General features: G+C 44.2%; 1 protein-coding gene across 1 annotated transcript in view; it reads left to right on the top strand.

The window, feature by feature from the left end:
• ANTXR1 (ANTXR cell adhesion molecule 1) overlaps nt 1–20,703 on the top strand; it is a 258,267-nt gene that overhangs the window by 171,544 nt on the left and 66,020 nt on the right. Inside the window, exons 14-16 of the mRNA XM_005893586.3 lie at nt 1,721–1,762; nt 12,156–12,251; nt 12,779–12,946. Of these exons, the coding sequence (XP_005893648.3) occupies nt 1,721–1,762; nt 12,156–12,251; nt 12,779–12,946 (306 nt within the window). The remainder of the gene's footprint in view (nt 1–1,720; nt 1,763–12,155; nt 12,252–12,778; nt 12,947–20,703) is intronic.

The raw sequence follows: 20,703 nt of genomic DNA, 5'->3' as shown, positions 1-20,703 counted from the left end.
CGAAGTGGTTCAGGCCAGCGATGATGCTAACACATGAAAAGATACATAATGACTTTTGTATTATCCAGAATTCTCAGGAAAAGGACTGCATGTTGGGGTCCCAACATTCTGATAATAAAGTTTGGAGTGTGAGAGGAGGGAAGCTTCAAGGGATGTGGTAGTTGTTCAGTCGCTAAGTTGTGTCCCACTCTTTGCCACCCTATGGACTACAAGATGCCAGACTTCCCTGTCCTTCGCTATCTCCTGGAGTTTGCTCACATTCGTGTCCATTGAGTCGGTGATGCTATCTAAACATCTCATCCTCTGCTGCCTGTTTCCTCATTTAACTTCAGTCTTTCCCATCATCAGGGTCTTTTCCAATGAGTTGCCTCTTCCCATCAGGTGGCCAAAGTATTAGAGCTTCAGCTTCAGTCTTCCCAATGAATAATCAAGGTTGATTTCCTTTAGGATTGACTGGTTTGATCTCCTTGCTGTCCAAGGGACTCTCAAGAGTCTTCTCCAGTGCCACAGTTTGAAAGCATCAATTCTTCAGTGTTCAGCCTTCTTTATGGTCCAACTCTCACATCCGTACGTGACTACCGGAAAAACCATAACTTTGACTATATGGACCTTTGTCAGCAAGTAATGTCTCTGCTTTTTAACACACTGTCTAGGTTTGTCATAGCTTTTCTTCCAAGGAGCAAACATTTTTTAATTTCGTGGCTGCGGTCACCACTGCAGTGATTTTGGAGCCCAAGAAAATAAAATCTGCCATTGTTTCCACCTTTTCCCATCTATTTGCCGTGAATTGATGGAACCAGATGCCATGATCTTAGTTTTTTGAATGTTGAGTTTTAAGCCAGCTTTTTCACGAGGTAGAGTCAGAGTGAATAAATGGCCAAACTGCCTTGTAAAAATTTTTAAACAGATTTAACTTAAAGGTGGCAAGAGCTTTCCTTTTATGAATGGATGTACAAGTTGGAGATACAAATGAAGACAGGTGGCTTACTGCCACCCCTCTGTCCTCCTTGCTTGTCCTTCTCCCACGTGTTACCCATCCTCTCGTTGGTTAGAAGCGGCTCCCAATTGCTTGCCTTCCCAAAGTGACCACACATCTCTCTTTAACCCGGAGGATGCGGTGTTTGCGGAGTCCAGTCTTAGAATATTGATATGTAAATCTTTGTACCTCTTCAGTTTCAAGGCCCTGAAAGGAATCCCTGGTTAGCCCTTCTTTGCTGCCTTCTGTTGGGAATCAGTCTGCCTGCTTGTCACACCCTCCCTCCAAGAGTACCACCTGGGGCCAGCAACAGTGAATGGGATTGCCAACAGTCTGAGTGTGGCCCATACCTGACTGACCTCTGCAGCACTATCTTAACTTCTGTTGTGTACCATTCTTGTTAGATGTGCAGCGGTTCGGGTGGACTGGTGAATGAGTTGATGCAGGAATGACTAGATGAATAAATGAGTGAATACATTTGCAGGACATTACCTGGGGTAACAGATGAAACTGTTGGCTGTGGAATATTTTTTTCCATATACAAAACTATAAGAGGCCCAGTTGAGTGTGGAGCCCTCAGATGGATCATGCTGTATGTAATTACTGAGTTATTCTGCCCAGAAAGACACCTGCCTTGCTTGAACCCATTACGGTGGTAATTATGGCCATACCACCCAGGTACCTTTGGAAAGCAGGTGGCTGGAGATTTCTACTCATTTGTTCTTTTTTTTTTTTTCTTTTCAGATTATCAAGGAGGTCCCTCCACCCCCTGCTGAGGAAAGTGAGGTGAGTGACCAGGTGGGCTGGGTGGCAGGGTGGGACACAGAGCTGACTGGGCTGGCCCCAGGCTCAGGCCCCCACAGAGCAGAACTACATCAGGCCTAGACTCCCACTGCATATGAAGCAGCAAAGAGGGAGGTCTTTGGCTCTTTCTTAACCAAGGATAAACAGGAACTGATCTGAACTGACAGCTGGAGGCACAATGGTTTTTGGAAGGTTTTCTCCCTGAAAGAAAAAATTGAGATGTGAACATAAATGGTTTTCTCAGTACAATTATTTGGAGCCCTGAGGTACTGATTTTTCTCCAAAGCAGATACTTGCTGGATCTCTTCTCCCTGAAGAGACAATGCTTTTTGTGGGTGGATCGGAGTGAATTTGCCACATTCTCCAAACAATCAGTGATTCTAGGAACAGACTGATGCTGAAGTATTACATTTTCCTTTAATTTAAAACAATGTTACCTAAAGACTTGCCAGGCAATAAAGAAAATATACTGGAGCCCCCTCCAGTATGCTAGTATTCTGGCCTTGTATAGGATATTAGATCCTCATCATTGGAAAGGAGAAAAATGTCTTAGATTCCATCGTAAATTGCCCAATAAGCAGATCTGGTCATGTGTGGCCTAGAGGCGTTAAAGGCTAATGGTGAGAAGGAGCATCCCTGGGGAGCAGTGCCTGCCCAGAGCTTTTCCTAGTCCTCTGATTACTCCTGGGATAGCTGGCTTCCCTCAATGTGGCATTCACCAATGTAGAAGCCAGAGTACAGGTCTGCAAGCTGAGTGGGATCCAGAGATATCAGTGAGGTTTCCAGTTCATTTTCCTTAATCCCTAAGGTAGGTTGCATGCAAAGTGAGCACCACCCCCTCACCATTCCTCTTCCCAGTGCCTTTGTCAAATTTCCTTCATACAGAAAAAAAGATAATGATTAAAATTCCATGTGGCTCTTATATCCTGAACTATAAGCTTGTAAGCTAAGGGATTTAATAACTGCAATCAATTAAAGCGCATCTTGTTGGAATGCTAACTTTCTGCCCAGAAATCAGTGGAGGAAATTACATTGCTGTGCACAGCTAAGGGAAGGAAAAAAACTCTCCTGACATCCACAAAAGCCTCTTCTTAATCCTTCAAGAGAAAGCACCGTGGCTAGCTCCCCCAGTTCCAATTTGGCTGTGGTTCTATTGTGTGCAGCTGTGTCTTATACTCTCTGAGAAAAATAGGGCAAGAAACTCTCGATGAGGTTGCTCTGTTTGCCCTGAGGTGAAGAATGTTCCCTTCACTCATCATGTTCAATCAGCGGAGTTATTACCCTTTCTTCTGCTGCTGGCTCTGCATTTGCTTTTGGAAGGTGATGTGGCAGCCACCATAGCCAAAATACACCAGGGGTCTTAGGTCCAAGACTGTGGGGTATGGTTGACCCCAGGCCCCAGCATCTAGCATAGGACTCCATGCACAAAACAAAAGCAATAAGTATTTGTAAAGTAAAGTCCTACAATTTTGGAGGTAAAAAATAAAGCCCAAATCAGTAAATCACCAAGAAAAAATAGCTAAAAGCAAAAGAAGACAAGTAGTTGGATTTTTCCAGTTTCATCCAATATTCTTATGGGAGTCATACTTTCACCTCTAGAAGGCAGACCTGAGACACAATTGACAACCTGGGGACCCTTGAGACCGAGCAGGCTGTGTTAGACCTATAGGAGCTTCCAGGACAGGCTAAAGGGGGCGCTGATTCTCTGGGCATGTGTGCTTGTCCTGATTGCTCCTTGGCCCTGTGAGCTCAGCAGCCCTCATCTCCTTCCTAATGTGTTTTGGCAGAAAAAAAGAAAATAATCATAAAAAAGAAACCCCAAAGTATTTTACACGAAGCCCTGAATCACAGTCTGAACCTAGACAACCTTCTCCACTCTGGCTCCCTGTGTTCAAATCCCACCAGCCCTTCAAAGACAGCTCCTGTGCTCTAATTTCCTTTCACCACAGCTAATTTCTCCTTTCTCTGTATTCCCAGGGTATTTTATTGACATTTTCCTTCTGCATCAAAGTTTAAGATTATTAGCTATACTTGAAGGTCAGGATCTATATCTAATGGATCTTTGACTTATCCCCAAAGGATTTACAATATCTAACATTTAATTAATAGCCAAATGAGGTTAAATGCTTTCTGCCATATATATGAATAAGTATCAATTATCCAAACTTTCATCAGCTCTATAAACATCATATCCTAAAGGTAATAAATATGCTGAGAAAATGAACACAACTTTATAATGAATTCTCAGTTATCCTCTTTATTCTTGTTGTTTAGTCACTAAATCATGGCCGACTCTCTGTGACCCCATGGACTGCAGCACTCCAGGCTTCCCTATCCTTCACTATCTCCTGGAGTTGGCTCAAACTCATGTCCACTGAGTCGATGATGCTATCCCAACATATCATCCTGTCGCCCCCTTCCCCTTTTCCTTCAATCTTTCCCAGCATCAAGGTCTTTTCCAACGAGTCAGTGCTTCACATCAGATAGCTTAAGTATTGGAGCTTCGGCTTCAGCATCTGTCCTCCCAATGAATATTCAAGGTTTATTTCCTTTAGAATTGACTGGTTTGATCTCCTTGCTGTCCAGAGGACTCTCAAGAGTCTTCTCCAGCACCACAACTCAAAAGCATCAATTCTTTGGCACTCAGCCTTCTTTATGGTCCAACTGTCACATCTGTACATGACTACTGGAAAGACTATAGCTTTGACTATATGGACCTTTGTTGACAAAGTGATGTCTTTGTTTCTTAATATGCTGTCTAGGTTTGTCATAGCTTATTCAACAAACCTCTGTCCATAGTTCTTCAGGCACTCTGTCTACCAGATCTAATCCCTTGAATCTATTAATCACTTCTACTGTATAATCATAAGGGATTTCACTTAGGTCATACCTGAATAGCCTAGTGGTTTTCCTTACTGTCTTCAATTTAAGCCTGAATTTTTCAATAAAGAGCTCATGACCTGAGCTGCAGTCAGCTCCAGGTCTTGTTTTGCTGGCTGTATAGAGCTACTGCTTCTTCAGCTGCAAAGAATATAATCAGTCTGATTTCAGTATAGACCATTTGATGATGTCCATGTGTAGAGTCATCACTTGTGTTGTTGGAAAAGGGTGTTTGCTATGACCAGTGTGTTCTCTTGACAGAACTCTGTTAGCCTTCGCCCTGCTTCATTTTGTACTCTGAGGCCAGACTTGCCTGTTACTTCATATCTCTTGATTTCCTGTTTTTGCATTCCAGTCGCCTATGATGAAAAGGACATCTTTTTTTTGATGTTAGTTCTAGAAGGTCTTGAGGTCTTCATAGAACCAGCCAACTTCAGCTTCTTCTACATCAGTGGTTGGGGCGTAGACTTGGATTACTGTGATGTTGAATGGTTTGCCTTGGAAAAGAACCAAGATCATTCTGTCATTTTTGAGACTGCACCAAGTACTATGTTTTGCACTCATTTGTTAACTATGAGGGCTTCTCCATTTCTTCTAAGGGATTCTTGCCCACAGCAGTAGATATTGTGGTCATCTGAATTAAATTCAGCCATGCCCACCCATTTTAGTTCACTGATTCCTAAAGTGTTGATGTTCACTCTTGCCATCTCCTGCTTGACCACGTCCGGTTTACCTTGATTTGTGTACCTAATATTCCAGGTTCCTATGCATTATTGTTCTATACAGCATCATACTTTACTCTCACCGGACACACCCATAGCTGAGCACTGTTTTGGCTTTGGCCCAGCCACTTCATTCTTTCTGGAGCTATAGATTCTGAGCAACTGACAGTGTATCTCTGTGTATAAAGACAAGACAAAGAAAAACTACTTGAAATTTCAAGCTCTCCACAAAAACAAGAAAGCTAAATTTTAGCAACTAAGAAGAGTATTTCCTGGGTTTAGGGTCTTCCCTAATTGGCAGTAGGCTGAGGACTCCTCACTATCTCCAGTTATTCTAAATAATTGGCAGTTTATGGAAGAATCAATAATGGAGTACTTGACCTGCTAATTTAGTTCTAAAGGTCATCACCCTCCATGCATTTTCTGACTGTTTGAGAGGGAAAGGGACATGTGTTGAGTTAACTGACACTGTGTGAGCACCCAATTAATAGTAAGCACCTGGCTTTAAATGATGGATTTATTTCCAGGTTTATCATCATGCTCACTGATGCTAATGATTTCTCTGTGGCCAGAATTTCTTAGATGGGAAAACTGGGCTACAGAAAAATTAAACATGTGTCTTGTTGTTTTGAACTCCCTAACAGCAGCAGACCTGGTCCCTCTCACAGCTGTGTCTACACAAACAGCCAGACTAGCATCCTACTGTGGAGGGGTGAAGAGCCAAGTTTCTGCCAGGCATCTTTTTTTTCCAGTGGACATATGACACATCCGATACACACATGCACAAATACACCCTTATGTACACATGTTTGCTCCAATCAGAAGTCCTAGAACAGACCCAAATTCAGTCTTCTATATTCAGTAGTTTAAAAAAATAAACACACAATTGCTTTAAAAAGTGCACACAGAATTCTTTATTGAAAAACACAGGACAGCCATTGCGTTAATCATTGCTGCTGCTGCTAAGTCACTTCAGTCGTGTCCGACTCTGTGTGACCCCAGAGACGGCAGCCCACCAGGCTCCCCGTCCCTGGGATTCTCCAGGCAAGAACACTGGAGTGGGTTGCCATTTCCTTCTCCAATGCGTGAAAGTGAAGTCGCTCAGTCGTGTCCGACTTTTAGCGACCCCATGGACTGCAGCCTACCAGACTCCTCCATCCATGGGATTTTCCAGGCAAGAGTGCTGGAGTGGGGTGCCGGATGGTACCAAAACATATCAGTTAAGTCAACTGAGATTTTTTTTTTTTTTGCACTTACACAGAAGGGTTGATGAATTTTTTTGACTCACCAGTTCATTTTGAGGAATTCGTCTCCAAGACAGACGCTGAAGCTGACCTCTCTGGCTTATCCCCAGAGACTTCCGAGGACACAGTACAGCCAGAGCTACTTAAGGTCGGCCCTCCAGAGCCTCTCAGACCTGGGAGTTTTTTTCCGTCCTTTATTTCATATCATCATCCTCACAAAACTTACTCTTCTATAAATGTAAACAATCTCATTGACAGTTGCATTCTATTTTTCTCAAAATAGAACATGTTGCAGTGGAGGCACAACTACAATTGTCTGAGTGAGAAGGGTCTCCAGTGCGTGCGGGCGGGCGGGCTCTGGTGAGGGTCCCGGGGAGTGGCAGCCGTAAGGTGTGCCCCTGCCCAGGTATCCGAACCTCTGGCTGCCTCTCCTGACAGCTCCCAAGCTGCGTCAGGCCTGATAAGAAAAAAAAAAAAAAAATTGTCTGAGTGAGTGAAGGAAGGAATGGACAAATATAGGGCCCTTGTTGGGGGTATGTAGGGTTTAGCATAAGGTTTTAAGATGTGCAACAGTTCAAGGAACTTTTTAATGAATTCAGAGGCTGGTTTAAAACTATTTCCTTGGGCTCCATTCTATTTCAGTTATGTTTTCCCTTCCATAGATGGGTCCTACTGTTACCCGTAGTGAATTGGAGATTGAGAGCCTATTTGGATCAAAATGGCCATTTGGTTCTTCTGCCAGATGGATATCAAAGAAGCAGGAATATTAAAGAACTTGTAGACTGAGTCTCAGAGGGCCACCATAGGCACAACTCTCCGGGGCGCTATTCACAGCATGGTCTGCATGAGGAGTGAGAGATCCCCAAGATCAATAATCTCACCCCTTTCCTTGCTGGTTTGCTTAATAACTGACTAAGAGGTCAATATTTGTTGAGTGAGTGAAGGTCAATACAAGGAATCATGGCAAACACAAGAAGGGAGCACTGAATTCCCTGGGGAACCAGGGGGTTCTTCATGGAATAGGTTACATTTGAGCAATATCTTAAAAGATGGCTAAAAGAAGCGGGAGAAGTTTGTTTCAAGCATATGGAATTGTGAATGTTGAAGCATGGAGCTATATATATAAAAGCCTGGCATGATTGGAAAGATGGAAAAAGTGCAGTGCGTGCAGGCAGCAGAGGACTCCCAAATGTGTGCATCAGACTTCTATTTTTCAGCTCTTTCTTGTCCAGGTCTGCCTGGATGAACAGGTCAGAACAGACCTCCCTATCTGAGTCATGTGCTGCCACTCAAGCATCAGCCAACTGGATGTCTGGGGCCACCACATCCTTTAAAATTTAAACAAAACTTCCGCTGATGGAAAACCAGCATCCCTTCCTAATGTCTGCGGTTGCTCCAGGCACCACCGCCTCCTACTACTTGCTTCTTCTGCCTTATCTCCTCTTCTTCCTTTGCTGGAACCATCTAACAAATCAGATCCCTCTATTCCCCAAAGGCACAACTGGCACAAAGCCATCTATGTAGGAAGTTTTACTGAAGGTTTAAAAGTACCAGTAGGTTACAATACAGTGCAGCCAATTAAACAGAATATTAAACAGCCTCTTCTTTTTTATTTTTAATTTTTTTAACACCAAAAACATTTTGTATTGGGGTATAGCCAATTTGGGAGAAGGGGATGGCACCCCACTCCAGTACTCTTGCCTGGAAAATCCCTTGGATGGAGAAGTCTGGTGGGCTGCGGTCCATGGGGTCGCTAAGAGTCGGACACGACTGAGCGACTTCACTTTCACTTTTCCTTTCATGCATTGGAGAGGGAAATGGCAACCCACTCCAGTGTTCTTGCCTGGAGAATCCCAGGGACGGGGAGCCTGGTGGGTTGCCGTCTATGGGGTCGAACAGAGTCGGACACGACTGAAGCGACTTAGCAGCAGCAGAGCCAATTTACAATGTTGTGATAGTTTCAGGTGAACAGTGAAGGGACTCAGCCATACATATACATGTATACTATCCCTGTCATCCCATTCCTGGAAGGTTCTCCCGGCCGTCTTCTGCGGTGAAACCTGGCAGTTTCCTGGAATTCAGTTCCACTCTTCTGCTCATCTTCTGCTGACTGCCCACAAATCCCTGATTCCTATGGCTTTGCTGACACAAAGCAGTTCGGCTCATCCAGTCCTCCATTTATCATAGGGGATTTCTGTCCTGGTGGTTTTTCCCTTCCCTGCTACATCCTTAAAGGACAGTGTGAGAGGAGACTTCCCCCCAAAGCCCTGCTATTTAATTAGAGGTTGAGACTCACCTCAGGTGCTGCCAATTCTGTCAGTGAAATTGCTGGGGACTATCTCTGATTTTACTCCATCAATTTTTGGCCAGATTAAAAAAAAAAAAAAACACCACATCAAAAATTCCCTTCTCTTCTGAAGATTGCAAAACCCTTCCGTCTCTAGAATATGTAAACAGAGCCATAGTAACTGAAGGGACTCTCCCTTTGGTCAATCCTTGGGCCTTTGTGTTGTCTTTTGCTGTTGTTGTTTGAGTTTGGCCCGCAAGCTCAGGTCACGGGATTAAAGGCAGGCTTGGTTGTATCAGGAGCGGGTGGAGCGGATTGCCATCTAGGCATTTCCTGTATGGGATGCAGGACCTGCACATACTCAGAAGGCCAGCCCAGCCTGGGTACCCGGCAACCACAGAGGGGGATAGAGCCCAGGGGCAGGAAGAGATAGGGGGAAGGGCTGTTATGCGTGCAAGTATAAGGGGAATACCCGACAAGGCAGGCCAGATCAGAACTCCACTCCACTGGTCTCTTTACTTCTCTGGATTCAGCTATCCTCTTCTATGCAGTGAAAAATCCCACTTAGATGGTCTCTTAACATCTGTGCCCCTGTCATTTAAAAAATTAGGAGATTCATGAGACCCTTTCAGTGCCCTAATGAATAGAGCAGCTTTATTCTTGGAATTTCATACATTCTCTGTGCTGCTATGTTCAGTTTAGGATGACGTAATTTCAGTTAAGTCCTTGACCAGGCATGCCCAGAGTTTTGGAAGCCATGTTTCATGTATGACACAGACACATTCTGGTGATAAAGTTTAACCATATAAGGTTCCTGGTTGACATAATAAATTTTCTGAAATTATAAGGTGAGATACTGTGAGCTATAGTATTTTCTTGCTGGTATCTTTTTTGTTTGTTTTTATTTATTATTTTGGCACATGTAGTCAGAAGTCTTAGCAGGTACAAGGGGTGAGAAGTAGAAAACTGCATTTACTTGAAAGCATCAAATGATTGGAAAAGCAAAACACAAAAGGCCAAAACCTAGAATTTTGTCAACACTGAGAAACAATCAAACAAGAGTGTGGCTGCCTGGGCTCAAATCCAGCTCTGCCACATCCAAGCTGCTGACTAAGTCACTTAACCTCTCTGTTCCTCCTGTGTAGTGGGTGTAATAGCACCACCGACATCACTGGCTGGTTAATATACGTCAAGCACTTGGAAGGGTGACCAGCACATACACGTTAAAGGCTACATAAATCCAGCTGTGTTATCACGAATTCAATACTGACAGTTATTGAGCACCTACTATGCACCAGGCTCTGTGCAAGATTTAGAATACAAGAGTCAACAGAATCCACTGTGCCTTTAGGGCTCACAGTCCCACATACAAGAAGGACATTTTCTTAAATGAAGAAAAATTCATTTAAGACACACAAACACACACATGCAGACTGACCCATTCTGGTCAGCTGCCAGAATGTGATCACTGTCCTTTAGATATATTAATTTTTAAAAAGAAGCCTGCCCATCACAAGCACAGAAGGTCACCTTGAAGGTCTGAATGTGTCGTGTTACTGCTTTGCTTTGTCACCGCTGGCTCTGATCTCTCTTCCGTGGACCCTTGCATGTACCCAGTCCCATGCCTGCCGCTTTCCGCACAGCAGTGGCCCCACATGGGACTCCACTCTGCCTCCCCAGATGCCTCCAACCCAGGGCTGTGGGAGGTGAGCTTGTTCTGAGCACATTTATCTACTTTGCAGACTCCATTTTCAGCTTCCTTTCCTTACCCAGAAGGGAAATTATGCCACCACCCCCTAGCCCATCCAGGACGATAGATGGTGACTTTTTCTCCCCACAACAGGAATCAGTGCCAAGATAAGGAAGAGTTTTGCTAATTATCCCTCCCTTTTCCACCCATAAGCTTACAAGTTCCTGTTGTTTTCTCCCTTCATCTTAAAAAGCATAGTAAATGCTAACTTCTGTCGGTAAGCTAAGTTCCAGACACCTAGTTAACTGCTTTATTTGAATCATCTTGTTGAATTTATTTGTAAATTCAGCAGATAATTCTTGGGCATCTACCATGTACTAGGTGCTGTTCTAAAAGCTGAGACTGCAGTGGTAACTATGACAAATAAACAGAAGCTTTCTTGAAACTTCCATTGCAGTGTGGAGAGACAGACAATAAATAAATATCAAGCCATGTGTATGCTCTGTTTTTTAGTTGTGTCCAACTCTTTGTGACCCCATCGACTGCAGCCCGCCAGGCTCCTGTGTCCATGGAATTTTCTAAGCAAGGATACTGGAGTCGGGTGCCATGCCCTCCTCCAGGGGATCTTCCCGACACAGGGATCAAACCCGCGTCTCCTACATTGGCAGGCGGGTTCTTTACCACTGAGCCACCTAGGAAGCCCTATAAGAGCAAAAACTAGGAATAAAATAGATTGATGGGATGAAGAGACTGGAGCTACCTGAGAAGGATGTCCAGGGAATGCATTGAGAGTATCTGAGAGAAGGGAGTGTGGAAGGAAGAAGGCTGGAGAAATGAATAAAGGCCAGAGCTCTCAAGTCAGAGTTGAGGTTTGGAATTTATTCTGCTGCTTTGTGGAGAATGGATTATAGGTAAGAGAGGTCAGTTAGGAGACTGTCTCCATACCCAGGAGAAAACTTATGAAGCCTTGGTACCGGGTGGTGGAGGTGGTGATGGAGCTTGAGTTGGAGAAGCCATCAACTGAGGATCTTTTAGAATTAAGGCCAGTAGAACTTGCTGGAAAATTGAGATGAGACAGGGAAGGGGAAGCAGAGGAAGAGAGAATTCAAGCTTGACTCCCAGGCAGAGGGAGAGACTATGGCAGGAAACAATCTGAGGTGGGGAAATCGGGACTTCTTTTAGACATGTATTGTTGAGAAGTTGATTAGTCCCCGAGAAGATGTCAGTGCCAACAGAGGTCAGAGAAGTCAGGGACAAAGATGTACATTCATGAGGCATTAACATGTAGACAGGATTAGATGAAATATGCTATAAAGGAGTAGAGATGCAGAAGAGAACATGTTCCAAGAACGCAACACAATCTAACCAGGTCGTGCTGCTCTTATTCCCACTTCGCAGATAAGGAAAATAAACTTGGACAGGTTAAGCGATTTGCTCAAGGCCCAATAAACGGTGGCACTGGGATTTAACCCAGGCAGTCTGCTCCCATCCACTCTGCCATAGTGGACACAATGGCGCTTTGCTTCCTTCATGTGTCACAATCTCTCTGCAGGAAGAAGATGATGATGGTCTGCCTAAGAAAAAGTGGCCTACGGTAGACGCTTCTTATTATGGTGGCCGAGGCGTTGGAGGCATTAAAAGGATGGAGGTAAGGACAGCTTCACTTACTCATGTCTACTTGCTGACTACTCAGTGACAAAAACCAAAGCAAAATGGTGAAAACTCACACTTACGGTCTAATGGGGATGTGACTCGTGAGGCATCAATGGAGAGATGGCAAGTATAGCCTTTTACCTCTGCACCCCAGTGTCTTGTCCACTGTGAATCAGAGCAATTCACTCATTAGCTCAAGTCCCCCTACCCCCACTCCAGTGGTTTCTTCTGTCACTGGAATACAATCCAGAGTTCTTACTGGGCCCACAATGCCCTTGCGTGTGTTGTTCCCACGCCCTGGATGGTCCCTCCCCCAAATGCCCACGCCCCTTGCTTGCTTTCGCTGCTCCTCCAGCCCTTCCCCTTTCCCTTTCTCTACTCCACCCCTCTTCTCTGGTCCTCATGACCCAAAAGAAATGAGGACTGGGTAGCACATTGCAGTTATTTGTGATCCCTGTTCTCCAGGGGCATCATATTTTATTTTGTCATTTCATGGGGTTTTTTGTATGTTATTTCTTTTAGGTTCGTTGGGGAGAAAAGGGCTCCACAGAAGAAGGTGCTAAGTTGGAGAAAGCAAAGAATGCAAGAGTCAAGATGCCAGAGCAGGAGTATGAGTTCCCTGAACCCCGAAATCTCAACAACAACATGCGCCGGCCCTCCTCTCCCCGAAAGTGGTATTCTCCGATCAAGGTGCGCCTCTTTCTATTCAAAAACCCATCCTCACTCCTTGTAAAACACTTACATAGGAAGAACCAGAATCTCTTGAGATGATATCAAACCAAAACCCAGCTTATCACAAAGAAACAAATTTCTCAAATCATGGACTTGAAAGTTTAAATGTATATTTTCCCAGTTTCCACAATATCGAGGTGAGAGCTGGGCTTTTTTGTTTTAATTGGAGTATTGTTGATTTACAGTGTCTTGTTAGTTTCAGGTGTACAGCATAGTGATTCCGTTTCATGTGTATCTATTCTTTCTCAGATTCTTTTCCATTATAGGTTATTACAAAATATTAAGTATAGTTCCCTGTGCTATACAATAGGTCCTATTGTTTACCTATTTTGTGTATAGTAGTTTCTATCTGTTAATCTCAAACTCCTAATTTATCCTCCCCCCCCTTCCTGTCTGGAAACCATAAGCTTGTTTTCTGTGTCTGTGAGTCTGTTTCTGTTTTTAAATAAGCTCATTTGTATAATTTGTGTAGATTCAGCATATAAGTGATAGTGTATAGTATTTATCTTTCTCTAACTTACTTCACTTGCTGTATAATCTTTAGGTCCGTACATGTTGCTGCAAATGGCATTATTTCATTTTTTTTTTTTTTTTACAGCTGAGTAATATTCCATTGTGTATATATATACATCACATCTCTTTTTCATTTATCTGTTAACGAGCATTTAGGTTGTTTCCATGTCTTGGCTATTGTAAATAGTGCTGCTGTAAACACTGGGGTGCTTGAAAGTTTTCATCTTTTCCTGATATATGCCCAGCAGTAGGAGCTGGGCTTCTTAAAATCCCCATGGCAAAGTGGTGGAATGAGAGTGGACTTGAAGAAAGTGACTTGGGTAGTAACCCCAGAGAATGATTATAACTTTGAATAATTTCATTGGTAAGCTTTCCATAGTCTAACAATAGCTGGATTCTCCTCAATGCCTAATATCTATCCTTCTTGCCTCAACAGTAGCCCATTTCCCTTTATTCAAGCCGTGTGCTGGTGTAGAGGGCTGTGTTGGCCATGAGTCTAGTACTCATTCTCCCTGGCTGCGAACAAAATGTCTTATTTCTCCAGCATCTCTCTTCCCCCCTCACAGTTCCACAGCTTAACTGAAAGCCTTTTTGACTTATTGAGAAATTTAAGTCATAAGAGGCAGTTAATGCTTCCCAAAGACCTCTTTTCTCTTCCTCATGGGTGCAGATGTCTTTGAATTCATGTGATTCATTCAACACCCTTGCTCCTTGATCTTCCCCATAAGCATCTGCACTATGCCAACCATCAAAGAGCACTAGAAAATTGTAGCCAAAAAGACCAACATAGTCTACCAGTAAAACTAGAGTGGTAGAGTCTTTGCTCTGCCCGGGTCTGTCTGGAATCCAAGGCTCCAACTCAGATCTGTACCCTCTAGCTCTGTGCTGCAGACAGAACTATGCCAACTCCAAGGCCTCCGGTGAAAGACTCAATATAAGAACCAGCTCTCTTTGCGAAAGAATGGATACATGTATATGTATGGCTGAGTCCCCTTGCTCACCTTTGAGTCCACCTGAAACTATCACAAAATTCTTAATCAGCTATACTCCAAAATAAAATAAAAAGTTTTAAAAAAAAGAACCAGATCTCATCAGCAGCCACCCCCCTCACACACACATACAGCTTTACCCCCTTCCAGTGATAAACTGAGATATTTGCTAATTTCAGAGCAGCTCTTCTCCCATGAAATCAAAAGTAGTAACCATTTTTAACAGTGGAGGACACTTTCTTGGTAGTTGTCTCTGCTGAGTTGAATTACCTCATTCTCAGACTAATCTCAGTGCATTGTCATTTTGGTTTGTTGTGTTTCAAGTGGTGAGATTCTTAAGATAAGCCACCCCCTCTCCTAGAGCAATGGGTTGAACTCTGGAAAAAATGTGGCCCAAATGTAGTTTGCTTGACTAACAGCTGTTTGCTTCTAATTATATTCTAATGTGGAACATTCAGTGGCGTGCATGCATGCACAGACAGGAAGGAGCCAAGGAGAATCTCAGATGAAGGCGAAAGGGGATTTTCTATTATGTTGTTTTCAGAAATCTGTACCTTGTGACTAATACAACATATTTGGTAAGAGCCAGGGTTTCATCTCTGTAATCTTGGATATTGAGAGAGCTTTAATTCTATTTGAAGAATTCATATTTGCTTGAGAGCATGTTATTCATCTGTTAACTAGTTGTCTAGGACTGAGTTTTATGAAACAAATGAGCATATGGTCAACTGGATTTAGAAATCTCAAAATACTCCCAACACGCACTTGGAATTAGTGTCAGTTGAACTGAAATTTGCTGTGTACCTACTGTATGCCAGTACTGCTGGATATTGAGTCTATAGAGGGTCTCAAACTTGGCTGAGAATCAGTCACCTGTAGGAGCTGTAAAAATACAAATCCCCAGGCCTGCTGTCTCAAACCTCATGATTCAGTCTCACAAAAGGCTTTCAAAGTCTCTCTAGCCTTCATGACCTGCCCACTTTTTCTCATGAAGTGAAACTCCTTTTTTCCCCTAATTTTCTCCGTTTTCAAATTTCCCATCCAAACTCCCTAAGGGAGACCCCACTGTTACCTCAGTTACCACTCCCTCCCCAGCCCCTGCTCTTCAGCCTTGGTCTCACGCTGATTCCCAGTGTGTGGTCCCTGAATGGGCAGCATCAGCATCCCCCAGGAGCTTGTTAGAAATGAACACCCTCAGGCCCCAAGCCTGACCTGCTGAATCAGCAGCTTTGGGGTTGGGGCCCAATTAAGAAGGGATCACCCAAGGTACCAGTCAGCCTTCCAGAGGAGACTCCCTGAGGACAGGAACCATGGTGCGTGGCAAAGTGACTACAGTCATGCCTCGGAGACATCCTAAATTTCACATGGGTCCATTGTTCTCCCAAACGCAGCTGTTGGATTAATGTTGAATGGTTGGAAAACTGCATGTTAAGGGATCACCAAAAAAGCCAGCTGGAAAAAACCTGTGATGCTGGTGGGCTCGTTAGGCACCTCTGTAGGACCCCTTTGTTAGGACTTGAGAAAGTGTGAATGCTCCTCCTGCTGCTGGAGCAGCTCACACCAAGGCTTACGTAGCACAGCTCGTTTGTGTGACTGCTCCTGTTTGTGAGTCTTCCCCCAACCAGATTTAAGCCCTGCTGGAGGCACCAGTTATCCTTAACTCATCTTTGAATCACCCACAAACAGCATTATACCTGGCATGGAGTAAGGATTCCTCCACCTCTTGATAATAGAGCTGATGCGTGGGTTGTAATTATGAAACCACATCCAGAGCATCATGGGATAGACTCTCCTGTGACCTACACAGATCACTTTGGTACTCTCGGACTAAAGAATGTGACATTCTTCTTGCCATCTCTTTGAGGCAAGGAGAGAAAAAGGTCATCCTATGTGTATCTGGGCCATATGGGCAAGGGAAGGGAAAGAACAAGAAAGTTTGAGAGTGGAAGCACAGAACAGAATTGAAAAGGTGTAATGCACACTGTTCAGAAGAAGAGCAGACTCTCCACCAGAACTTCAGCCCTTGGACTGTAACCCCATGTGTGGTTCACGATCAGCCCCATTCTAGCCACGTCTCTACACGCTCACTAGACCTTGGACAAAGCATTCAGCCTCAAGCTGTGCCGTAAACTCTATTTCCCTTTCCTGAACCCTCGTGCTGGATTTGTCTTGGTCCTGGCAGGAAACAGAAGGCACACTCAAGAGGGTCAAACTCACACAATCTGGGCAGGGTTAAGAGAATCCGTGGCAATGGTGAGGCACGCAGGCACTCAACAGTGAGAGCTGCGACACCCCTGGGCCTGAAGGGCAAGGAGAGGAGAGGGTGTTACTGGATCCAGTGAGAGCTGCAGCCCCGGAGTAGAGGTCACCCAACGGGAGTTGTGGCCGTAGAGAGGGAGTCAGTAATCTAAATCTGCCCTGCTCCCTGTTTTAATATGGTCCACAAGCTAAGAATGGTTTTTGTATTTTTTTAATGATTTTATTAGCACGTACATAATAGCCTTGAGTTTGCCTCTTGACCTACAAAACCTGAAATATTTACCCTCTGGGCCTATACAGAAAATGTTTGCAGACCCCTGCCCTATAAGAAAGCAGCCACTGATGGAAGTGGGGGTCGGGGAGGGAGTAGAAGGAACAAGTACCAACCTCCTCGTTATCTTGCCCTCTTCTCTCCTTTTTTAAATTGAAGTATAGCTGATTTACAATGTTGTATCAGTTTCAGCTGTATAGCAAAGTGATTCCATTATATATTTATTTTTTATTTTTTCAGATTCTTTTCCATTATGGGTTATTACAAAATACTGAGTAGAGTTCCCTGTGCTATATAGTGGGGTCCTTGTTGGTTATCTATTCTATATCTAGTATATCTAGTATTGTGTATATGTTAATCCTAAACTCCTGATTTATCCCTCCACCCCCTTCCCCCCTTTGGTAACCATAATTCATTTTCTATGTTTATGGGTCTGTTTCTGTTTTGTAAGTAAATTCACTTCTATCATGTTTTCTCATATTCCACATTTAAGCAATATCATGTTTGTATGACTTACTTCACTTAGTGTAATAATCTTTAGGTCCATCCATGTTGCTGCAAATGGCATTATTTCATTCTTTTGATGGCTGAGTAATATTCCACTATATATATACACACACACACACACACACACGCGTGCGTGCGCACTCCACACACTCTTTATCCATTCATCTGTCTGCTGTCATCTTCTGGTGCTACCTGTTGGCCAGACCAAAGGGAAGCTAAATGATGCCATCTGTTGAGGTTGCTCTTCCAAGGCATGGAACAAGGAAGGCAGAGAATTGCAGAGAGTGGATGGGAGCAGGCAGCTCATGGAGGATGGCCCGCCCACTCTCTGCCCCACTATCAACAGGGAGAACATCTCCACCCAGGGCAAAACTTTCAGAAAGTTCTAGAAAGAGTCCTGGTTCCCCAGTGAAGGTGGTCAGAATCACACACCTTTGAACTGGTTGCATTTGACTCAGTTTCTCAAGCATTCCAGGAAATAGATTTGAGGACCAGAGAAGCAGGGGAGCACATTGCCTCAGCACACCCCAAGGGAGCTCACTAGGAGAAGGAGTCCACAACGGGCTGCTCCCTGCCATCGCCCAGGCTAATTTAAGGCACTGACCACGCTGACCACACTTTACCCTTTCCTCATTCCAGGCTCATGATCAGGAAATTTTCCGATATTTGGCCTGAATTGTTCTTTGCTTGGTTTTCACCCCCTGGATTTACAGCAATCCCGTGCTTCTCATTAAATTGGGACTGACCGCTTCAGGCGAGTTAAGTAATGCCCAGATGTATGGCCACCAGAAAGATGAAAACCAGGTCTGTTTTCAAGTTTGCTGGAAGGCTTGCAGCCTTCAGAGAAATGATTTTCCTCCTTTTCCAGTAGCTCCTCCCTTTGACTGGCAATGACAGAAATGACAGCCGAAGGACAAAAGCCAGACCCTGGCTGGCCCTGCAGACCGCTGTGTTCTGCAGAAGAGCCTGACCAGCCTGTGCTGCTCACAGCACCGGGAAGCCGGTGGTCTTCTGTTCATTTTCTTTCAGGCAAACCTGTCATCCCTGGCCTTAAGCACCTTGACCTTGTAATCAAGCAGCATTCAGTGCTGAAACTGCACTGAACGAAGCTGTATGCCGTCCAGTAAGACACACTGAAGCCTTAAATGTTGTCAGATGTGCTGTTGATGTTGAACAGACATTTTTTTGTCCCTTCCTGGCTACAATTCAGAATGGTTCCAAACATGTTTTAAACAAAGACCAAAAGAAGAGAGAAAAAAAATTACCGTGTATGAGTGTGTCTATGTGTGGGTATATGTAGGGGAAGTTTCTAACTTATGCATTCATTTGTTTCATTTAAGGAGAAGCATGAGTCACAATATTTATTATATATTTTAAGGTATAAAAAATTAGTATTAGTCTCTCACACCCCTCTAAGTTGAACTACCCTCAAAATTCCCAGCTTCTGACTAACTTCCAATTAGCTGAGGCAGACAAACCAGGAGAGAAGATACAGCTGCTGCCTGCCCACCCCTCCTCCCACCCCCAAAAAAGGAAAGAAAGGCAGCCACAAAGCCCATGCACTGAAATGCTTTGAGCGATGGACCTCACAAACCTCCGGGCGTGGTCTTCTTGTTTAGGAAGAAACAAGCGAGCATTGATGTAAAATTCCCGGTTTGCCAGCCTTTGTGGATTGGAAGATATTGATTATCAGGCTAGGGTAGAGTTGGGGAACCTGGAATTGGTACACTTCTCATGGGATAGTCAAAGTGTGTCCATTTCATATGAAAGAAAGATATATACAAATGTCAGGTAATACACTGTGGTGGAGGGTTCCCAGAGTGGCGGAGAATCTTTAAGCTTCGCAGAAGCATTCCTCCTGGGAAGTGAGAACCTGTGTCTTGAAACGCACCTTGTAGAGAGGGCCATGCAGGCAGGACTCTCAGATCTGAGAGAAATAGTGGCGTCAACTCAGAGGCTCCTCCCAGGCTGTGAGGAAAACCCACCGACCACTTGGAAGAATCTCCTAAGGCTCTTCTGGCCCCAAAGGGATGTTATTAATAAGCCCAGTAGCAACTGTCTTGAAATGACAAAACTTCTGCCTCCTCTCAGAAAATCAAGCAAAGGAACCTTGTTATGTACTTCTCTTTGACTTTTAAGAGTTATTTTTCATCCTCTTGATTCTAAACACACTTATTCTATAGCTTACTTCAGCTCTTGCATAAAATGCTACCTGATGTATTGAAAGAAGTACAACAAGGTATAGGATGTATAGATTACCCCAGCTGTTTTCTATGCCACACAGAATGGGGACTTTGGATTCATCTGTGGAACTTTTAGAATTCAGAACACTGAGGGCTACAATCAGAACTAGCTGGTCTTACCTCGGCCAGAACAGCTGTTGATAGCAGCTCACCTGGATGAAGGGCACACCTGGGTGACACATGTACCACAAGTCGGGCATAGTCCCGAGGGCCTTGCTTGCACTCACTTCTTCGTTTCTCACCAACGCCCTCAAAATTAGAAACTGCTACTACTCCTTCTGTTTTACAAATGGGAAAATCAAGGCACAGAGGGGTAACTTGCCTAAATTCACACTGCTAATACGTTTCTTGATTTATTTTATTACTGACAAAGCATCCATTCCAGCTAGCCATGAAATCTGTTGTTAATCAAGTAGTAGAAAGGACTGGGAGCCTGGAGGTAAAAGACCAATCAGGAAACTATTCACAGGATAAGTGACAGGTGATCCAGGCCAAGGCAGTAGCCAAGGAGACAATGGGGCAGGGCTGGACAGGAAGAGGCAAGAGGGAAGATGGGACAGAACATCCACTGGACACGGTCGAAGTTGGATGTGAAGGGGTGGCAGAGAGAGAGGAGGTGAGAATGGCCTGTCTGGTCATTGCCTGTCTCCATGTCAGTGGTGCTCCATGGCATACTCAAGGCAGGGTGCCAAAGGGGGAGCAGGTTGGAGGAAAATTATTCAATATGTGATGTTTGGGGGCTTTTTATACCTGTGATATGTTTACTTTACAACTAAGATTTGGTAATTGGATTGGAAGCTTATATGAGCCATGGGCAGACAGGTGGAAATTTGACCCATGAGACTAGGTGAGAGTACGCGGGGTGAGCATTCTGCCTGGGGGTGAGTCTGGTAGAGGGGGGACACCGAGGGGACCCCCTTGCATCAAGTGTAG

This window comes from Bos mutus, chromosome 11 (assembly GCF_027580195.1).
Source record: "Bos mutus isolate GX-2022 chromosome 11, NWIPB_WYAK_1.1, whole genome shotgun sequence".
Lineage (NCBI taxonomy): Eukaryota > Metazoa > Chordata > Mammalia > Artiodactyla > Bovidae > Bos > Bos mutus.
The sequence above is the reverse complement of the archived record's forward strand: the minus strand, read 5'-3'. Positions and strand labels throughout refer to the sequence as shown.